Source organism: Henckelia pumila, unplaced genomic scaffold, assembly GCF_033568475.1.
Source record: "Henckelia pumila isolate YLH828 unplaced genomic scaffold, ASM3356847v2 CTG_170, whole genome shotgun sequence".
Lineage (NCBI taxonomy): Eukaryota > Viridiplantae > Streptophyta > Magnoliopsida > Lamiales > Gesneriaceae > Henckelia > Henckelia pumila.
In genome coordinates, this window is record NW_027331771.1 from 617907 (window position 1) to 638570 (window position 20664).

Below are 20664 nucleotides of genomic sequence, written 5' to 3' on the forward strand. Positions count from 1 at the left end.
TGTCACATCATCCTTAACTACTTTCTTGTACACGCACGGTTCCTCCGGGTTCTTGATGAAACCAAAATCCTTTATTGTTTCATCAAATTTCTGGTTCCAACTTCTTGATGCTTGTTTGAGACCATAGATCGATCTCTGAAGCTTGCATACCTTATGCTCGCTTCCCATGGATATGTATCCCTCAGGCTGCGTCATATAGATCTCTTCCTTAATGTTTCCATTAAGAAATTCAGTCTTCACATCCATTTGCCATATCTCATAGTCATACCAAGCAGCTATGGCAATAAGGATTCTTATGGACTTGAACATTGCAACTGGTGAAAAGGTTTCATCATAGTCAACTCCTTGTCTTTGAGTATAACCTTTCGCCACCAATCGTGCCTTGTAGGTCAATACCTTACCATCAGGCCCAAGCTTTCTCTTATAGATCCATTTACACCCTATTGGAACAATTCCATCGGGAGGATCTACTAAAGTCCAAACTTGGTTTGTATGCATCGAATCTATTTCCGACTGCATAGCTTCAAGCCATAAATTTGAATCCGCATCAGAAATTGCTTCCTTGAAGTTTCTTGGATCACATCCAACGTCGGGTTCATCTTGATCCCCTTCAAGAAGAAGACCATATCGAATAGGAGGTCTAGAAGTCCTCTCGGATCTTCTAGGTATAGGCGTTTCCATCAATGGTTCCTGAGGTATAGGATCATTATTTTGTACTTCGGGTTCTTCTCGAATTTCTTCGAGTTCCATCATCTCGCCTTTCTTATCCAATAAGAACTCCTTCTCCAAGAAGGTGGCATTCCTTGAAACAAACACTTTTGTTTCAGTAGGATGATAGAAATAATATCCGATTGAATTCTTCGGATACCCTACAAAATAACATAAGGTGGATCGACTATCCAACTAATCTCCCACTGTCTGCTTCACGTAAGCAGGACATCCCCAAATCCTCAAGTACGAATACTTAGGAGCTTTTCCATTCCATAACTCGTATGGGGTTTTGTCCACTGCTTTGGTGTGGACGTTGTTCAACAACAACACCGCCGTTTCAAGCGCGTAGCCCCAAAACGAAGGTGGAAGCTCAGTGAAGCTCATCATGTATCGAACCATGTCCAACAAAGTTCGATTATGACGCTCCGATACACCATTCAGCTGAGGTGTCATAGGAGGAGTCCACTGAGAGAGAATCCCATTCTCTTTCAGATAGTCCAAAAACTCGGTACTTAAGTATTCTCCTCCTCGATCCGATCGAAGTGCTTTAATACTTTTACCTAGCTTGTTTTCTACTTCAGCCTTGAATTCTTTGAACTTTTTAAATACTTCAGACTTATATTTCATTAAATATAAATACCCATACCTTGAATAATCATCAGTAAAGGTAATGAAGTAGGTGTGGCCAAATTGAGTACCAATTCTAAATGGACCACAAACATCTGTATGGATCAAATCCAACAGATTTTGACTACGCTCAGGTTTCCCTTTGAATGGAGATTTAGTCATTTTTCCTTTTAGGCAGGATTCACAAGTAGATAGAGAGTTAATATCAGACATATCAAACATGCCCTCTCCTACTAGCTTGTTCATCCTCCTTGAGGAAATATGACCTAGCCTAGCATGCCAAAGGTTTGCTGGGTTTTGACTATCGATTTTCCTTTTGTTCGTTGTTATCGGTTTATCAACATAATTTATTGGAACGTCTTTTAATTTTAAGTTATATAGATCGTTTTCAAGTTGTCCATTTCCAATCAAACATTCATTCTTGTAAATATTGCAAATCTCATTCACAAAATTGCAAGAAAAACCATCTCTATCAAGCATAGAAACAGAAATAATGTTTTTAATCAAATCTGGAACAAATAAAACATCTCTCAAAAGTAACTTAAAATCGTTCTGCAAAATTAAATAAACGTCTCCCACAGCTTTGGCTTCAACTCTAGAACCATTTCCGAGTCTCAGTTGGGTCTCACCCATTCTAAGCTTGCGACTTCTTGTCATCACCTGCAAATCATTGCAAATGTGAGATCCACATCCGGTATCCAATACCCAAGAAGTAGTATTAAGTGAAACATTTATTTTAATATAGAACATACCCTTCGCAGTTCGCAACTGCTCTAGATATTCCTTACAGTTACGTTTCCAATGACCGGGTTTCTTGCAGTGATGGCAAACATCCTTCGACTTTTTCCATTTTTGAAGTCTTTGTCTTGTTCTTCTTCTCGGGTCCGGTTTTCTTGGGTGGGGCAGAACGTTTCTTACCCTTTGTACTTGGCCCCTTCTTAGCAGAGGAAGAGGAGCCCACCAAGAGAACCGGTTTATCCTTCTTTAAAGTGGCTTCATATGTTACAAGCATATTGACCATCTCTTCAAGGGAGGCCTCTATCTTGTTCATATTGAAATTCACCACAAAACCATCAAATGATGAAGGAAGAGAGAGAAGTAATAAGTCCACATTGAGTTCATGCTCCAACACCAAATCAAGCGTTACCAACTTCTGTATGAGCCAAATCACTCGTACCCCATGATCACGGACCGAAGTCCCTTCACGCATGCGACACGTCATTAGCTCTTTTACAGTAGCGAACCTTTCAGCTCTCGATTGAGCCCCAAAAAGTTCCTTGAGTTGTACGTGAATGTCAGCAGCATTCACGGTATCCTCAAATCGCCTCTGGAGTTCATCAGACATCGAGGCTTGCATATAGCATTTGGCCTTGATATCATGGTCCCACCATGTATCAAGTTTGGCCAACTCTTCCGGACTTATGTCAGCTGGTGCTTCCTTCGGAGGAGATTTTTCTAACACGTAGAGCATCTTCTCCGAGGTCAAGACAATCTTCAACTTACGGAACCATTCCGTATAGTTTGCGCCAGTCAGTTTATTTTGTTCGAGAATAGAGAATAGTGGATTGCGCGAATTCATCTTTATGAAATACTCAAAAGAAACAAACAATTATCAGTGATTGTTTAATTAATTTACTAAGACATAAAATAGGCGCAATTTATTTTATGAATCTCACTCCCACTATTTTAACGATTTCACTACCCTCTAGTGAAAACGGAAAACTGTTTTCCTTAGTGGGAACATGGAGTCCAATTGACAAACTATGGTCCCGAATAATATCAGCCAACCATAATTTTCAAAAGGTAGAGCCCAATTGCTTCCAAAGCAACCTCCATGTTTTTACCTCATGTCCAATAAGGGCCCAATAATATGACGCCGTTTATTGTGCCATGTCAAGATGACCCATCAATATTAAGTTGTGATGGACGGTCACCATGTGGATCCCCCAATAATATGAGCCGATCCCATGGGAGTTCCACCCAACTTACAACATGTGTCGATCCAATGTACAGCTTTCCGACGAACGGGCCCCCCCCAATAATATGAGCCGGACCGTATCCGCGGGTAGCATCTCATACATTGATCGTTGATGGAAGGTAGGAACATTTAAACAATATTTAAATTTCCTTTATTTATCTTGATATCAATTTTAAATCATATTTAAAATGAGGGATTTTAATTTTGAAAATTTGTCTCATCATTTAAAATTTGTATGCTTGCGGGATTCATACAATTTAGTCTAAAACATGCATACAACGATAATATCATATATTATATAGGATGATCGATTCCATTTCTAATCGACCCGTGGTTGCCAATCACGAGTCTAAGTCCAATCCTAGGTAATATGCAGGTATGCAATGCAATCCTATTACATTGAGCTTTCAATTTACATTTCTTCTGTCTTTATTGTCTGCTGGGCCCACCTCCGTCTTCAAATCTTCATCTCCCACTAAGTCTAATGTATTTACAATAAATAACTGTGACAAGTAGGGGATACATTTTAAGGGGTGGGAACGGGCCATAAACCAGGCCCACTTTTATTACATATGACAATTCATATTGGGTCATAAACCAGGCCCATTAATAAATCCAACAACAATAAAAACAAATGTAAATTCTCTAACATACACCTACAAAATTGGTCATGGCAATCGATCATCCTTATCCAATAATATTTAATTCAAAATTAATTTATTGGATAACATGCAATGGCAATTAAATTTAAAAAGGATAAAATCATATTCCATATATAAAATCTTATTTTACATTCAAAATCATATTTTATCTTTTTATCAAATAAAATCATATTTTACATATAAAATCCAATTTTATACATAAAATCATATTTTACTCAATATTTCCATAAGATCATATCTTATCATCAATTGTACCAAAAATAATTAATTTCATAAAATCTGATTTAACGGATAAAATCTATAAATTTTCCAAAAATTCAAATTTATCCAAAAATCAATTTTAAAATTTTCGGACTCGAACAATTTGATCCGACGCCTCGTGGACCAATCAAAAATAATTTTCGATCGGACCAAAAATAGAATTTTAACATATTAAAATTTTAATTTAAAATAAAAATTAATTTTTTCCGGGCCGCCCGGGACGATCCCGGGCAGCCCGCGCCCCAAAAGGGGCTCGGGCCGGGCAGCCCGTCGCTGCCCCTTGGGCAGCGCCGTGCGCTGCCCGTGTTTTTGCCCGTCAAAAAAAAAAAATTTAATTTTTATTTTGTTTCAAAAACCGAGGCTTAAAAATTTTGTACAATTGATTAATTTAATTGTTTGATCTGAGCAACCTGGCTCTGATACCACTGTTGGAAAACGGTGATCAGCTCAATCAGAATTGATACCCGGTGCAGCGAAAGTTTAAAAATTTTATATAGAACGATTCCATAATGGGTATCAAAACTTTACGATTAAATTGTGCGTGTAAAAATTAAATAACAATTAAATTTTTACCTCCAATCTCGAATCGAGATTATGGACACCAACAGATTACTCTGCTCTTGTTGTATATCCCAGGAACTGATGGACGAACAATTCTTCAATCAGGTCCACGAACAGAAGTTTAATCCCTCTGATAGATTGCACTAGAAAATCTATCAGAAGTTTCTACGAAGAGAATTAACGAATTCGATCCGTTAAACCAGACTGCAAATTCAAAATTCACAAGCTGGAATTTTCAGAGAGAAAACACAGAGGGGCGGCCGAATTCTCTAGACTGGAGGCTAGGGTTTTCGAAAATTTGACCTCTGTTGTATAATTTATGTACTGCAATAACTTATTTATAATGTGGGCTGCTAACAGCTTAGGGCCAATTAGTCATAAGTTCAAGCCTGACAAGCAAAGCCCGCATGTTCAGAAATTAATATAAAATTCATCGTGACTCAGATTGATAAACCAATTTCACCAATGTGCACAGAAACCATTTCTGCATCTTTTAAAGTCAAGATAAATTTTCTGAATCCGAATTCAGTGATTTCCAAAAATGCCCATCCCTATGTCATTTTAGGAAATCTTACTCCTCTACTCTGATATAAGAAGTCCTACTTCTTTGTTCATTAAATTTAACTCTTTAAATTTAACTATCTCAACGGGAATTAAAAATCCATTACTTGTGTGACCCTCAATGGTTCAGGGATACAGCTAGCCGTGGGCTCACAACTCCTTGTGACTCGGAACAACAATTTCCGACTTGCCCATCGAATCATGGTAAGAGCGCCTAGCAACATCGCCCCACGATTCCCTAGGTATCACTGATAGTGCCTGCAAGAACCAATAGATTTTGGTTAGCGTACAGTACGGTCCCTTCATCCATATATCCCGATCGAATCAACAACCATTGGTAAATCGAGAGTCGTTCGAGATTCGATAACTATGCAATGCATCTTGAAGATCAAATAGTGACATCTCATGTGCTACTAAGAAACCATTTCTTAAAACACATCATGTACTCTGGCCAGAGATTCGTCACACTAATATCTCCTCAGATTGCATAGGATATCCACACTCGCAAGTATGTGGTGAATCCTTGACAACAAAGCATTGACTCCTATATGTGTCGTAACTGTACCCAATCCCGACACCTGATGACCCCAATAGAGTCGGTAAATGAGTCAAAGTACAGTACTAGCATATAGAGTCTCAATGATGTTTCAAGTAGTAAGGACTAATGGTGTACAACCAAAACCGCGGACTTTATCCACTCGATAAGTGATAACCACTTGGAAAGTCCGGATAGGGTAGTTCGATCATTCATCGTATGAATATCCATTTGCATGCTTTGAACATCTCTATGTTCCATACCAATGAAACGTGGTACTCGGCATCGTAAATGCTAGTCTCAATCTCGAGCAATCCTTATCCTTATTAACGGACGGCTCAATCGACTAGAAACTGTTTAGAATATACAGTGACTATAAGATGTGTTTCATGATAGCCATCCCCATGTGCCACCACATCTTACATACACTATAGTATATTCAAGTCTTCATCTAAACATCTTATAGTATGTCACAACATAATAATATGATAAAAGATAAAGTAAACGCCTTTATAAAAGTGTAAATTATATTAAACAAAAGATTGTTTATACATAGTGTCATCAAATCCCTTAGCCACAAGTTGGCTCACCGGGCACCCACTCTTTCAAGAGCGTCCTATTGAGACATGTAATGAGATGAAGCAAATTTTGCGGAAGAGATTTGTGCCGAATTCGGCTACAAAATTTGAAGCAAGGTTCGAATAATTCTTCAAGGAGTTGGAGGTCGTCACCATGGTTCGAGCTAACATTGAGGAGGATCGTGAAGCAACTATGGCTCGTTTCTTATGTGGTTTGAATATGGAGATTCAAGACCATGTGGAGCTTAGACACTACATGGATCTTGAAGAGATGGTGCAAATTTTCATGAAAGTGGAACAACAACTCAAAAGAAGGGGCATAGGTCAAAATTCTACTATTGGAGGTTTTTCTACTCCTTGGCGTTGGCAAATGAGAGGATGTCAAGCCGGTGTCTAAACCAAAAATCAACACCAAGCAAGAAACACCAAAGCAAGGAGTGAAAGGTAAATCTGAAACTCTTATTAATCGTTCTAGAGATATCAAATGCTTTAGATGTCAATCTATTGGTCATATTGCTAGTCAGTGTCCTAATAAAAAAATTATAATGCGGTGGTTGGAGAGTTTTTGGTGACTAGGAGAGTTTTGAATGTGAAACAAAAAAAGGAGGAAGAAAATCAAAGAGAAAATTTATTACATACTAGATGCTTTGTGAAAAATAAAGTGTGTAGTGTCATTATTGATGGGGGGAGTTGTACTAATGTGGCGAGTAGTGAGCTTGTTGAAAAATTGAGTTTGCCTACTTTAAAGCATCCTCAACCATATAGATTTCAATGGTTTAATGATAGTTTGGAGGTGAGAATGACTAGAAAAGTTGTGGTACCTTTTTCCATTTGTAAGTATGAGGATGAAGTGTTGTGTGATGTTGTTCCTATGAAAGCTTGTCATATTTTGTTGGGGAGACCGTGGCAATTTGATAGGAGGGTGACACATGATAGTTTTAGAAATCGTTATTATTTTACTATGAAAAAAGAGTCAATTGTATTGTTGCCTATGACTCCAAAGCAAGTGTTGGAGGATCATTTAAAAAAGAAAAAGAAAAAAGAGGCCAAAAAAAGAGTGAACAAAAATGTGAGTGGCCCTAGAAAAAAAGAATGAAAGAAAAAAAGATGAGAAAAAAATTTAGAGGAAAGAGGCCGATAAAAAAGTATGTATGGCCCAAAAGAGTAAGTTGCGAGAGATTTTACATGTGCATACTCCACTTGTGTTGATTTTCTATAAGGAGATTCTCCTTAACACAAGTGATATCGCCGAAAATCTTCTGAGCAGTGTTGTTTCTCTCTTGTAGGATTTTGAAGATTTATTTCTGGAGGATCTACCTCAAGGATTACCACCTTTGAGGGGAATTGAACACCAAATTTATTTTGTGCCCGAAAGTGCATTGCCGAATCGTCCAGCTTAAATAGGAGTAACCTGGGGGAAACAAAAGAGCTACAAAGGCAGGTAAGTGAACTTCTCAATAAGGGATTAGTGCATGAGTCTATGTCTCCTTGTGTTGTACCTGTTTTGTTGGTTCCTAAGAAAGACAGTTCATGGAGAATGTGTGTTGATTGTAAAGCCATTAATAACATTACCATCAAGTATAGGCATCTTATTCCTAGAATAGATGATATGTTAGATGAATTGCATTGTTCTAGAATTTTTAGTAAAATTGATCTTAAAATTGGTTATCATCAAATTAGAATGAGAGAAGGTGATGAATGGAAAACTTCTTTTAAAACTAAGTATGGGTTGTATGAGTGGTTGGTTATGCCATTTGGGATAAATAGTGCACCTAGTAATTTTATGAAATTGATGAATCATGTTTTGCATGCTTACATTGGAGAATTTGTTGTGGTATATTTTGATGATATTTTGGTGTATAGTAAGAACTTGAATGAGCATGTTGAACACTTGAGAATTGTGATAATCACACTAAAAACTGAGCACTTGTATGCTATCTTGAAAAAGTGTGTGTTTTGTACAAAAGAGCTTGTGTTTCTTGGTTTTGTTGTGGGTGCTCAATATGTCAAAGTTGATGAGGATAAGTTAAGTGAAATTCGAGATTGGCCCACGCCTACTTTTATTGGTCAAGTTCGAAGTTTTCATGGTCTTGCAAGTTTCTAGAGGAGATTTGTAAAAGATTTCCGCACTTTAGCGGCTCCTATGACTGCGGTGATCAAGAAAAACATTCCATTTCATTGGGGCGAGGATCAGGATAAGTCTTTTAATATTATTAAGCAAAAATTAATTAATGTTCCTTTACTTGTATTGCCTTATTTTACTAATACTTTTGAAATTGAATGTGATGTGTTAGGCGTAGGAATTGGAGGTGTCTTGATGCAAGGAGGACGACCAATTGCATACTTTAGTGAGAAGTTGAGTGGAGCAGCGTTGAATTATCCTAGCTATGATAAGGAATTTTATGCCTTGGTTAGAGTGCTTGAAACGTGGCAGCATTACTTATGGCCAAAGGAGTTTGTGATTCATACAGATCATGAGTCTTTGAAGCATCTCAATGGACAACAAAAGCTGAACAAGAGACATGCCAAGTGGGTGGCGTTTGTACAGACTTTTCCCTACGTTATCAAGTACAAGCAAGGCAAGGAAAACGTGGTAGCGGATGCTCTATCACGAAGGTATGTGCTTTTATCTACTCTAGATTCTAAGTTCTTAGGATTTAAGTATGTGAAAGATTTGTATGCTATATATCTAGATTTTGGGGAGATTTATTCGTCATGTTTGCATGGTCCAAAAGATAAATTTTCCGTGTATGATGGTTATTTGTTTAAGGAATATAAGTTATGTGTGCCAAAATAGTCTATTTGTGAATTGCTTGTTATGGAATCACATGGGAGTGGGTTGATGGGACATTTTGGCATGGCTAAAACCTGTGACACTTTGCATGAACATTTTTATTGGCCACATATGAAGCGTGATGTTGAGAATATTTGTGAGAGGTTGTTACGCCTTAAACGCATACAAATCTTGTGTATGAGATTAATGTTTTTAATGCATTAACAAGTCTCAAAATATTATGTTTTGATGATTAAAAAACTCGGTTAATTGTTACTAATACTTTAAAGTGAGAAATTTGTAGATAAAAAAATTTTTGTATAGGGACAAAATTGGAAGCAAGAACCGATAAACGAAAAAGAAAGAAAATAATTGAAGTGTTTGAGTCTGCCCAGGTTCGGACGGTCCAAAGTGGGGTTCGGACCATCCGAAGATTTTCCAAGTATTTAATATTGGTAGGATGCAAGGCTCGGAGGCCACGAAGACCCTGTTCAGACGATCTGAAGTGAGCTCGGACGGTTCGAACTTATTCAAAAATTTTATATTGCTCGGATGCACGGTTCGGAGGAAACGAGGACATTGTTCGGAGGATCCGAAGTTATGTTTGGATGGTACGAACTAGTTTACGGCGATTGAAAGATGTTGTCGGATAAAATCAGCCGGAATGAATTTAATGCAGCCGTTCGGACGATCCGAAGTCATGATCGGACCATCCGAACAGTACAACAGCCGCAGAAATTTGAAATTCAATCAGTGGCGTTCGGAGGCTTCAAAGTTCGGTTCGGACGGTCCGAACAGTCCCGAATCAGCAACTATAAATTAATGCCATTCCAAGCCATTTTTCAATCATCCAATTCACTCTCCTCTCCTTTGCAAGCAATCTTCTCTCTATCAAAATGTTCAATCAAGATTTGTGTGATATATTAAAAAATCGAGAGTTGTTTGTAAAAATCATTTGTGCGATCATTGTAAACACTTGAGTGTGAAGCCAAGTGTGTTGTGTGATTTTTTGAGGCTATCCTTGGAGCCCTTAAGGCCAAGTGTATCGAGTTGTATCGGCGCGGTGATCGTGTTGTTGTTGTACGGCTATCCTTGGAGCCATCAAGGCCAATACGTTGTAAGTGCTAGTGGATCCTTGATTAATCGACCTTAACCAAGAAGGAGAGACGTAAACGATTTATCGTCGAACTTCCATAAACATATCCGATCTCTTTTATCGCTTTATTTACTTTACGCATTTATTTACCGCATTTATTTTGATTTCTTTAAAGTCTTTCGCTTGCGTATATGCTAATCGCTTTAAATTGTTAAAGTTTCCAATAGAACCTAAATTCCCCCCCCCCCCCCTCCCCCATTAGGTTCTAATAAGTGGTATCAGAGCCACATTTTTGAAAAATTTTCAAAAGGTTCTAATGGCAAATCTAGCAAGCGATTACGCTCAAGGGCAATCAACCAATCGTCCTCCTCTTTTCAACGGCATAAACTACGGCTATTGGAAAAATCGAATGTCCCTATATATCCAATCCATATATTATGGCCTTTGGAATGTAATAGTGAAAGGTCCCTATATACCTATGAAAGAGGTTGAAGGGCTTGAAATTCCCAAGGGAATAGATGACTTTTCAAAGGAGGATATGAAATTAATTTCTCAAAATGTTAAAGTTATGAATATTTTGTATTGGTCCCTAGATATGAACGAGTACAACTGGATCCCGATGTGCTCCTCCGCAAAAGAGATTTGGGACAAATTAGAGATATTCCACGAGGGAACCAACCAAGTCAAAGAGACAAAGATCGATCTACTAAAACTTAAATATGAGACTTTTGAGATGGATCCCAATGAAGATGTGGATACAATGTTCTGGAGGCTCACTCAAATCATCAACGAGCTAGCCCAACTTGGAGAACAATATCCATCCAAGCAAGTTTGGAGGAGAGCTCTAGGCGCCCTACCCAAGGAGTGGGATTCCAAGAGAACGGCCATCATTGAGTCCAACAAAGGCGACACTGCTTCCTAGGATCTTGATAAACTTCATTGGACTCTAAAAACCCATGAGTTAGAAGTGTCTACAACTAAAGAAGTGAAGAAAGGAAGAATATCAAGGCAAAGGGGATTGCCTTATCCAGCCAATTCGAAGAAAATGGTGATGAAGACATGGTGCTGTTCGCAAGAAAATTCAAAATATTCATGCTAGGAAACAAATTCAAAAAGGAAAAGAAATCGGACAAAGAAGTGACGTGCTACAACTGTCAACAATAAGACCACTATGCAAATGAGTGTCCCCTAAAGAAGAAGGTTGACAAAGGCAAGAAGAAATCCCTAATAGCAACATGGAGCGACAGTGATGATGATGAGGAGGAAACCAACATCTGCCTCATGACTAGGGATTATGACATCGTCTCGGACGACGATGATGAGATACCTTCTTACGATAAATTAATTCATGCTTATAAGCTTATGTTTGACATGACTAAATCACTTAGAAAAGAAAATAAAAATCTCAAAAATGAATTAGAATCTAAGGAGCATGAAAACCTAAGACTAAAGGATGACATAGCTCACATAGAAAAATCATTCGATAAATTTAATGTTAGTAGTAATAAATTGAATAATTTACTAAACATGCAAAAATGTAACTTTGATAAGGGTGGAATAGGGTATGGTAAGAAATCTATAGACTTTACTAGCCTTATTGCTAAATCCAAAATGAGATCACCCCTTACATGCTCTTACTGTTGTAAAATAGGATATGCTAGACATAAATGTAGATCTTTATAATATCAATATGATAAAAAGGGCTATATAAAATGGAGGCCTAAGAGTACTTAAGAACTCATCAGTCGGCATTATGAGAATATGATCTAAGGGAGTTCATCATAGCCCGGTTTAAACTGTTTTGATTTGCGACTGGTCTTCCTGATGAACTCTGCTCTGTCCAAGTAAATAGGTTTTTAAAGAGGCCATAGCCCTACCTACTACTGGGAGAACTCTTGAAAAGTGTCGATGATGTCGCTATGAGAGACTAAACTCTTAGAAATCTATTTTATATCTCTCTTTTCTAACACTATGGACCCAAAAGAACTAAAGGGTACCAAAATCAATTCTTGCAGGGAAATAGGAAAAATGTTCTCCCTAGCATATGTTATCTAGACAGTGGATGTTCTAGACATATGACGGGAAACAAGGAGTAGCCTTCAATCAGTCATACCAAAGTAGAAGGGGACTGTCACCTTTGGAGACAACATCAAAGGAGTAATTGAAGGAATCGGCTCAATAGGTATATTTAAATCCTGCTTGATTGATGATGTACTCCTAGTGAAAGGATTTAAACATAATCTACCAAGCATAAGTCAATTGTGCGATAGAGGTTATGAAGTCAAATTCACTCCCCAACACTGCACAATATCACTCACATCTGAAAAATCCATAAATTTCAAGGTATATAGAAGTGAAAATGTTTACAATGTTTCTTTAAATAATTTATCTTTGACAAATATAAAAAGTCTTGTATCCTTGAATGTTGATGATAACATTCTTTGGCATAGACGATTAGGTCATGTTGGTCCTAGTACCATTGAAAAACTTTTTAAACTTGATTTAGTTGTAGGTATGACAAAACTCAATTTAAAATTAGATTATGTTTGTGATGCGTGTCAGCTTGACAAACACACAAAAGAATATTTTAAAAACAAATATTTTGTATCTACTTTTATGCCCCTTAAACTTTTCCACCTAGATCTATGTGGTCTCTTGAGGAACGCTAGTCTATGAGGAAAGCTTTATGCATTTGTCATTGTGGATGATTTCTCACGTTTCACGTAGACATTGTTTTCAGCCCACAAAAATGATTCCTTTGATTATTTTAAAACTTTTGTCAAACGTGTTGAGAATGAGAAAAATATTTCCATAAAGCAGATATGTAATGACCATGGAACTGAATTTCAAAATGAGAGTTTTAAAAATTTTTGTGAAGAGAAAGGCATCGGTCACAATTTTTCTTGTCCTAGGACTCCTCAACAAAACGGGGTCGTTGAGAGAAAAAATAGGACACTTGTGGAGATTTCGAGTACCATGATATGTGAGCATTCTCTATCAAAATATTTTTGGGCTGAAGAAATGAACACTGCCTGTTATATCATCAATCATGTATCAATAAGGCGCATTCTCAAGAAAGCTCCATATCAATTATGGAGAGAGAGAAAGCCTAACATTTCATATTTTCGCGCTTTTGGATCAAAATGCTACATCCATAATAATGGTAAGGATAATCTCGGTAATTTTGAGGCCAAGTCCGACAACGGCATCTTTCTCGGATATTCTACCTCAAGTAAGGCTTATAGAGTATTTAATAAACGTACTTTACTTGTTGAAGAATCTATGCATGTTGAATTTGATGAATCTATGTTTATAGTTTCTCATACTATTAACGATTATGTAGAATTACTCGAAGAAGAGATGTCTTCCTCTAGCCTAAATGAAATAGATGTTTCTGTTCAGGAAACTCCACTACCGAAGGAATGGATGCTTCACAAAGATCATCCTATGGATCTTATCATTGGAAGTCCTTCGAAGCGAGTAACCACTCGATCTTCTCTTAATAATATTTGCAATCATCTTGCTTTTGTTTCGCATGTTGAACCTTAGTGCATGAATTCAAGCGTAATGATGTTTGGTGTCTTGTTCCTTGGCCGCATGATAGATCTATTATTGGTACTAAATGGGTCTTTAGGAATAAACTTGATGAGCATGATACTATCACTAGAAAAAAAGCTAGGCTTGTAGCAAAAGGTTATAGTAAAAAAAAGGCATAGATTATGATGAGACTTATGCGCCATTTGTTAGACTTGAATCTATTCGCATGCTACTTTCTTTTGTCTGCTCTAGAAATTTTAAATTATTTCAAATAGATGTCAAAAGCATTTTTCTTAATGGTGAATTAAAAGAGAATGTTTATATTGAACAATCTGATGGCTTTGTTGATTTTTTATTGCTTGATCATGTGTATTGACTAAACAAAGCTTTGTATGGTTTGAAACAAGCTCCTCGAGCTTGGTATGAAATATTATATGCTTTCCTTCTCTCAAATGGTTTTTCAAGAGGAATGATTGACATTACTTTATTTACCAAAAATTTCAAAGATGATTTATTGATTGTGCAAATTTATGTTGATGATATAATTTTTGGTTCTACTAACAAATCTCTCTGTCAAGAATTCTCCAAGCTTATGAAGGATTACTTCGAGATGAGCATGATGGGGGAACTTATAGACATTCGTCATCATTTTATTCATGACCACATCGAACAAATTGAAGTTGAACTTCAATATGTTGACACTAAAAATCAGCTTGCTGATATTTTTACAAAACCACTAGATGAAAGTACTTTTATTCGTTTTCGTGGTGAACTTGACATGATTGAGTTGTAATCACTTGTAAACATAAATTAAATTTAATGTCAAATTAAGGGGAAGTTTAATATTAAATCTGAGCAACTTAATTTTGGATAATACAAATTAATTGTATTTATTCAAAATTAAAAAGCTCACACTTTATGTGATTTATTTGTTTTAGGACTTAATTGCAAAATTTAATAAATTATAGGGTCATCTTCAAAAATTTTGATTTTGGCTAGTTCGGACCATCCAAACTGCCTCGCGCACTTTTAGTTCAAAATTTTCAAATTCCCCTCCGAAATGATCAAAGCGGAGCGTCCGAACCGAGCTTCGGACCGTCCGATCTTTATGGGGTAAAACCTTCAAACTTCAAAAATTTTGACCGCCTTATCTTTGGACGGTCCGGAACCCTTCGTGCGATCCGAATCCTTTTTAAACTGTTCGGACGATCCGAACTCATATCGGACCGTCCGAACATCGTCACAGACTGTCAGATAAGATTAAATCTTATCGCCTCGATAATTAGGATTGGACGATCCGAACCAGTCTTCGGACCGTCCGAACCTGCGCTTATATATAGGCCTCGGATCCTCCGAGTTTTTCACACCAAAACCTCCTTCTCTCTTATTTTTCATCCGAAATTTTAGCCTAAAAATGCCTGCCAAACGTGTCATTAACTTTTGAACACGTAGCTGCATGCATGGGATCGAAACTTCTGAAGTATATATTGGACATTCCGATCGTGGCCATTCGGAACGTGGACAACTTGCAGAGATCGGAATTTCCGATCGAGGGTTCGGAACGTCCGATCTCCATCTATAAATAGGGGGTCCAAAATTCAGAATCTTGCACCAAAATCACATCTTCTCTCTCTACTTCTGAGTATTTTTAGTGGTTTTCAGCCTTCTTTGGTGAGGGAAGGGCCTTGGCAAGGCATTCCCAAGGTCATAGCAGAGTTGTGCCCAAGTTCTGGGGCATTCGATATCAACGGGTTAACGACAGACAGAGGTATTATCCGAGTTCCTATAAATAATTTAGGATTATCTATTAGCTTAGATAAGGTTTTTAGGTGATTATTAGTGATAAAGTAATCTTGTTATTATAGGCTCGGACAGTAGAGCTGGTATAGCCTATCTGATATTATTGAGATACGAAAGTACTATTCGAGATATCCTGACTGAGTATAGATGTATTATGTGTTTCATTATTTATATGGCATGATTCTATCTAGATATATTATATCATGATATTATGTTGCATGCATTATCACATTGAGCTTTTATCCTTGAGATAGCTTGTAGTAAGGGGTTTACCCTATCGTGTTAGTGGATGGTTGGACACGTAGACTCGTGATCAGGAAACCTATATCCACAGTTGGGTGTGTGAGCCACCTCTTGGTGCAACGACGCAGAGTGCTACATACCTTGGGTCCTAGTCTGTCTAAATAGAGTTTTTTTGGCTTTGAGTATTGGTATCTTGGACACTTGCATTCATGCTCATATAATATTTTTATACTCATACTATTGTGCTGAGCGTAGTTTGCTTACTTCCATATTTTTTCTGTGTTGCTTGGACACCCCATTCGACGGGGCAGGCCTCATGTTGGATTGTCATAGTAGTTCAGGGAGGACTTAGCGGGAGTTGGCAGTTGTTGTGGATTTGCTTCATCTGGGTTGTTTTATCAGTATTTGGTTGATACTTAGAACTTTCAATATGGTTGTATTAATTTTAGTATTTTCAGATTTCTTTCTCTTGGGTTTGTAAAACTTTTATGGTTTCCGCTGTAGTACTTTTTGATTATGTTCAATTAAGATTATTGCATGCTTAAACTTCTGATTAGTAAGTGATCACGGTGTGGGTCATTACATTTATGGTATCAGAGCATGTATAGAATTTTTGGATATAGATTCTGATTTGGGATTGACCTTGGTTTTGTCTTGTAGATAGCGGGACACGGTGATGAGAGTAGCCATGGTAGTATGGGCCGTTAGGGTGATGATGATGGTCATCATAGGGAGCGTCGATAGAGACGCCATGAGGGACATCACCAGGACGGATGTCGTCGATTTGACATGCATAGGTTCATCCATATGGGTCCGAAGCCGTTGGTTGTAGGAGAGTCGCCTGAGGTTGAAGAGGATTGGCTGGAGCGGATGGAGGGATGTTTTTGTGTTTTCCATAACACCGAGGAGCAGCGTTTGGAGGCGATTAATTTCCTCGTGGAGGGCCGCGCAAAGAAGTGGTGGAATCAGTTGCTACCCCGATATTGCAGGAGTAGGGTAGAGTTACTTGGGCTGATTTCCATGCTTCCTTTATGAAGTTGTATTTTCCACTGGCTCTCCACCAAGCTAAGTCCATTGAGCTTTTGAGTCTGAAGCAAGGGAATATTTTTGTTGATGAGTATCAACAGAAGTTTTATGAGTTGTTGCTGATTCGAGTTCCGAGGCCAAGTATGATCATTTTCTCCAGGGCCTTAATCAGGAGATGTTTGATCGTGTAGCTGTTTGTGATGATCCGACGTCTTACGAGAGGTTAGTGAATCGGTCTCATCAGGCCTAGATAAGTTTGAGGTGGGGGAGATCACTTGTTTTTACTCGACCTTCTAGATCTTTGGGTCCTCGTGACTGTCTTTTAAGAAGTCTGTTTCTTCTACTTCTTCAGGATCTGGTGGTGTAGTTCATTTTGGGAAAAAGGGGCAGTACGAGAATTGTGGAATAACCATCCGTGAAATTATTAATCTTAAGAGGGATTGTCCACAGGCTGGGGGAGAAGGTTCAGGTTCGGATTCCCAGGCTACAGTTCAGCAGAGGCAACCAGGGCAATCAGGGGGGGTTCTAATATGCTACCTCGCACTTTGAGCCAAGTGTTTGCACTGAAGCATGACCAAACTGTGGAGGAGAATGAGAGGGTGATTGCGGGTACATTTATTTTATATGGTATATTTATTTTTGTTCTCATTGATATTGTTGCATCAATTCCTTCATATCTGCATGTTTTTTCAAGAATCATAAGTTACCTTATTTTGCCCTAGACATAGTACAATCTGTTTCTACACCGACTGGTCAGTCAGCATTGGCTAAAAATTTAGTTGTGGGTTGTCCTTTTAGAGTTTGAGGGTAACTTTCTGACAGCAAACCTCATGATACTAGTGATGGAAGATTTCAACTACATTTTGGGTATCGATTTGTTGACCTCATACCAAGCTTCGTGGGACTGTTATCAGAAACTTGTGTGTTTTGATCCAGTTGGAGATGATAGCTGGTTTTTCTATGGTGAAGGAGCGTGACCTCCGATGTCATTGGTATCCGCTTTGAGAGCCTGTCGAGCTCTAGAGTCAGGCGGCGAAGACTACCTCATCTATGCAATTGACATGACCACTAGGGGTGTTGGTTTGGGTAATTTTCCAGTAGTTAATGAATTTCCTGATGTCTTTTCTGACGAGATTCCTAGTTTTCCTCCTGTTCAGGAAGTTGAGTTTGGCATCGAGTTATTTCTAGGGACGTCACCTATTTCTCGTGCACCATATCGTATGGCTCCGTCAGAAATGCATGAGTTGAAACAGCAGTTGCAGGATCTCTTGGACAAGGGATATATTCGTCCTAGTGTATCTCCGTGGGGAGCATCTGTATTTGCGAAGAAGAAAGATCGGTCTATGCGATTATGTATTGACTATCGACAGCTGAACCACGTGACCATCAAGAATAAGTATACGTTTCCTCGTATAGATGACTTATTTGATCAACTTCAAAGTACTTCAGTATGAACCAAGATTGATTTGACAACTGGATATCACCAGATGCAATTTAATGATCAGGATATAGCCAAAACTGCATTTCGGACTAGGTATGGGCATTATGAGTTCTCGGTGATGCCATTTGGGTTGAATAATGCGCCGGTTGTATTCATGGATTTGATGAATCGGGTTTTCAGGGAGTATTTAAACAAGTTTGTGGTTGTGTTCATCGATGATATCCTGGTTTATTCGCATTATTTTGAGTAGCATGAATATCATCTGAGGCTTGTTTTGCAAACTCTTTGAGAAAGGCAACTGTATGCAAAACTGAGTAAGTGTGAATTCTGGATTGATCGCGTGGTGTTTCTGGGCCACGTTATATCTAGTAAAGGAGTTTCAGTTGATCCAAGCAAGATTGAGGCTGTGTTGAACAAGTCGCGTCCGACGAAAGTGGCTGAGATCCGTAGTTTTCTGGGTCTGGCAGGGTATTATCATCATTTCATCGCGAATTTCTTGCAGCTAGCTCGAACATTGACACAACTTACTTGGAAAGGCGTATCTTTTGGGTGGTCCTCAGATTGTGAAGAAATTTTTTGTGAGCTTCGTCGATGGTTGACTTTTGCACCTGTGTTGGCATTAACGTCTGGTTCTGGAGGGTATGTTGTGTATATCGATGCCTCCCTGCAAGGGTTAGAATGTGTCTTGACTCAGAATGGGCATGTAATTGCGTACGCTTCTAGATAGATGAAATTTCACGAAGGAAATTATCTAGTGCATGATCTCGAACTGAAATCTATTACCTTTGCAATGAAGATTTGGCGTCATTATCTGTATGGCGAGAATTTTTCAAATCTTCACGGATCATAAGAGTCTCAAGTATTTGTCCACCAGGATGAATTGAACATGATACAGCGACGTTGGATGGATTTGCTGAAAGACTATGATGGCGAGATTAAATATCATTCAGGAACTGTTAATCTCACCGCTGATGCTTTGAGTCATAAGGTGCGCGTGTCGACACTTTACAATTGTATTTTCTCTAGTGTGATTTAGGATTTTTGTTCTTCAGGGTATATCTTTAAGCATAATAAAGGTATGGAGAGTATTCAAATGTTTGCCATTTTATCTGAGCCAGCTTTGTATTCTCAAATTTGGGATGCTCAGATTTCTGATCCAAAGACTCAGCGATTGGCTAGATTGGCCACTAGTGACAGTATGTCTGGATTTCATTATCACTTAGATGGTTTTCTGTGTTTATCATGTCGTATTGTGGTACCCGATGATGATACCCTGAGAGATGAGATTCTATCTCAAGCGCATCGTACCAAGTTTAGTGTTCACCCATGGAGAAACAATATGTACAAAGATTTACGAACTCGGTTATGGTGGAGAGGAATGAAGCGCAGTGTTCACCAGTATGTTTCTAGATGTCTGGTATTTCAATAGGTTAAGGCAGAACATCGATGACCTGGAGGATTACTTCGTAGTTTATTGATTCTGAGTGAAAATGAGAGTTTATCACGATGGACTTTGTGACTCATTTGTCGGTATCCTTGAGGAATTGTGATGTTATCTAGGTTGTGGTGGATCGACTCACCAAGTCAGATCATTTCATTCCGTATATCTAAGATTATACTTCTGATCGGATGACTCGCTTGTACATTCAGGACATTGTGAGACTCCATAGTGTGCCTGTGAGCATTGTCAGTGTTAGAGACCCCAGGTTTACATCTCGATTTTGGGGAAGTTTTCAGCATGCTTTGGGTACTACTCTCAGTTTAAGTACTGCTTATCACCCAAAAACTGATGGTCTGTCAGAGTGCACTATCTGTACTCTTGAGGATATGTTGCGAGCTTGTACTATGTATTTTTGCCCAACTTGGAAAGATCATTTTCCACTGATTGAGTTCGCGTACAACAACAGTTATCATCGCAGTATTGGTATGTGAGAACCCGGATTCTAATCATCTAATCAAACAAAATCGTGCAATCAATAATAAAAGTCGAGGCAAGAACAAGAATTTTTTTTAAAGCATGCACGGACCCCGTGAACCCTCCGTGCCCGGGTCCGTGCATTAAACTGAAGCCAAAAGTTCGAGGCCACAAAAATACACTGACCCCGTGCACCATCCGTGCAAGGGTCCGTGCATTTCATGCACGAAGAATCCAAAATCAAAACACACACGAACCCTTACCCGGAGGTGGCACGGGGTCCGTGCATATCAAACTCAATTCATAAAATGGAGGCAGAGTGCGTCCGGAACCTTTCACGGGGGTGTGCCCGGGGGTCG

At 38.4% G+C, this 20664-nt stretch overlaps 1 protein-coding gene across 1 annotated transcript; it reads left to right on the forward strand.

The window, feature by feature from the left end:
* The first annotated feature begins 18010 nt into the window (after nucleotides 1-18010).
* On the forward strand, nucleotides 18011-19117 carry LOC140870681 (uncharacterized mitochondrial protein AtMg00860-like). Its single transcript, XM_073273077.1, has 2 exons — nucleotides 18011-18177; nucleotides 18685-19117. Exons 1-2 carry the CDS (start codon nucleotides 18011-18013, stop codon nucleotides 19115-19117), a joined length of 600 nt encoding a protein of 199 aa, XP_073129178.1.
* The last annotated feature ends 1547 nt before the right edge of the window (nucleotides 19118-20664 follow it).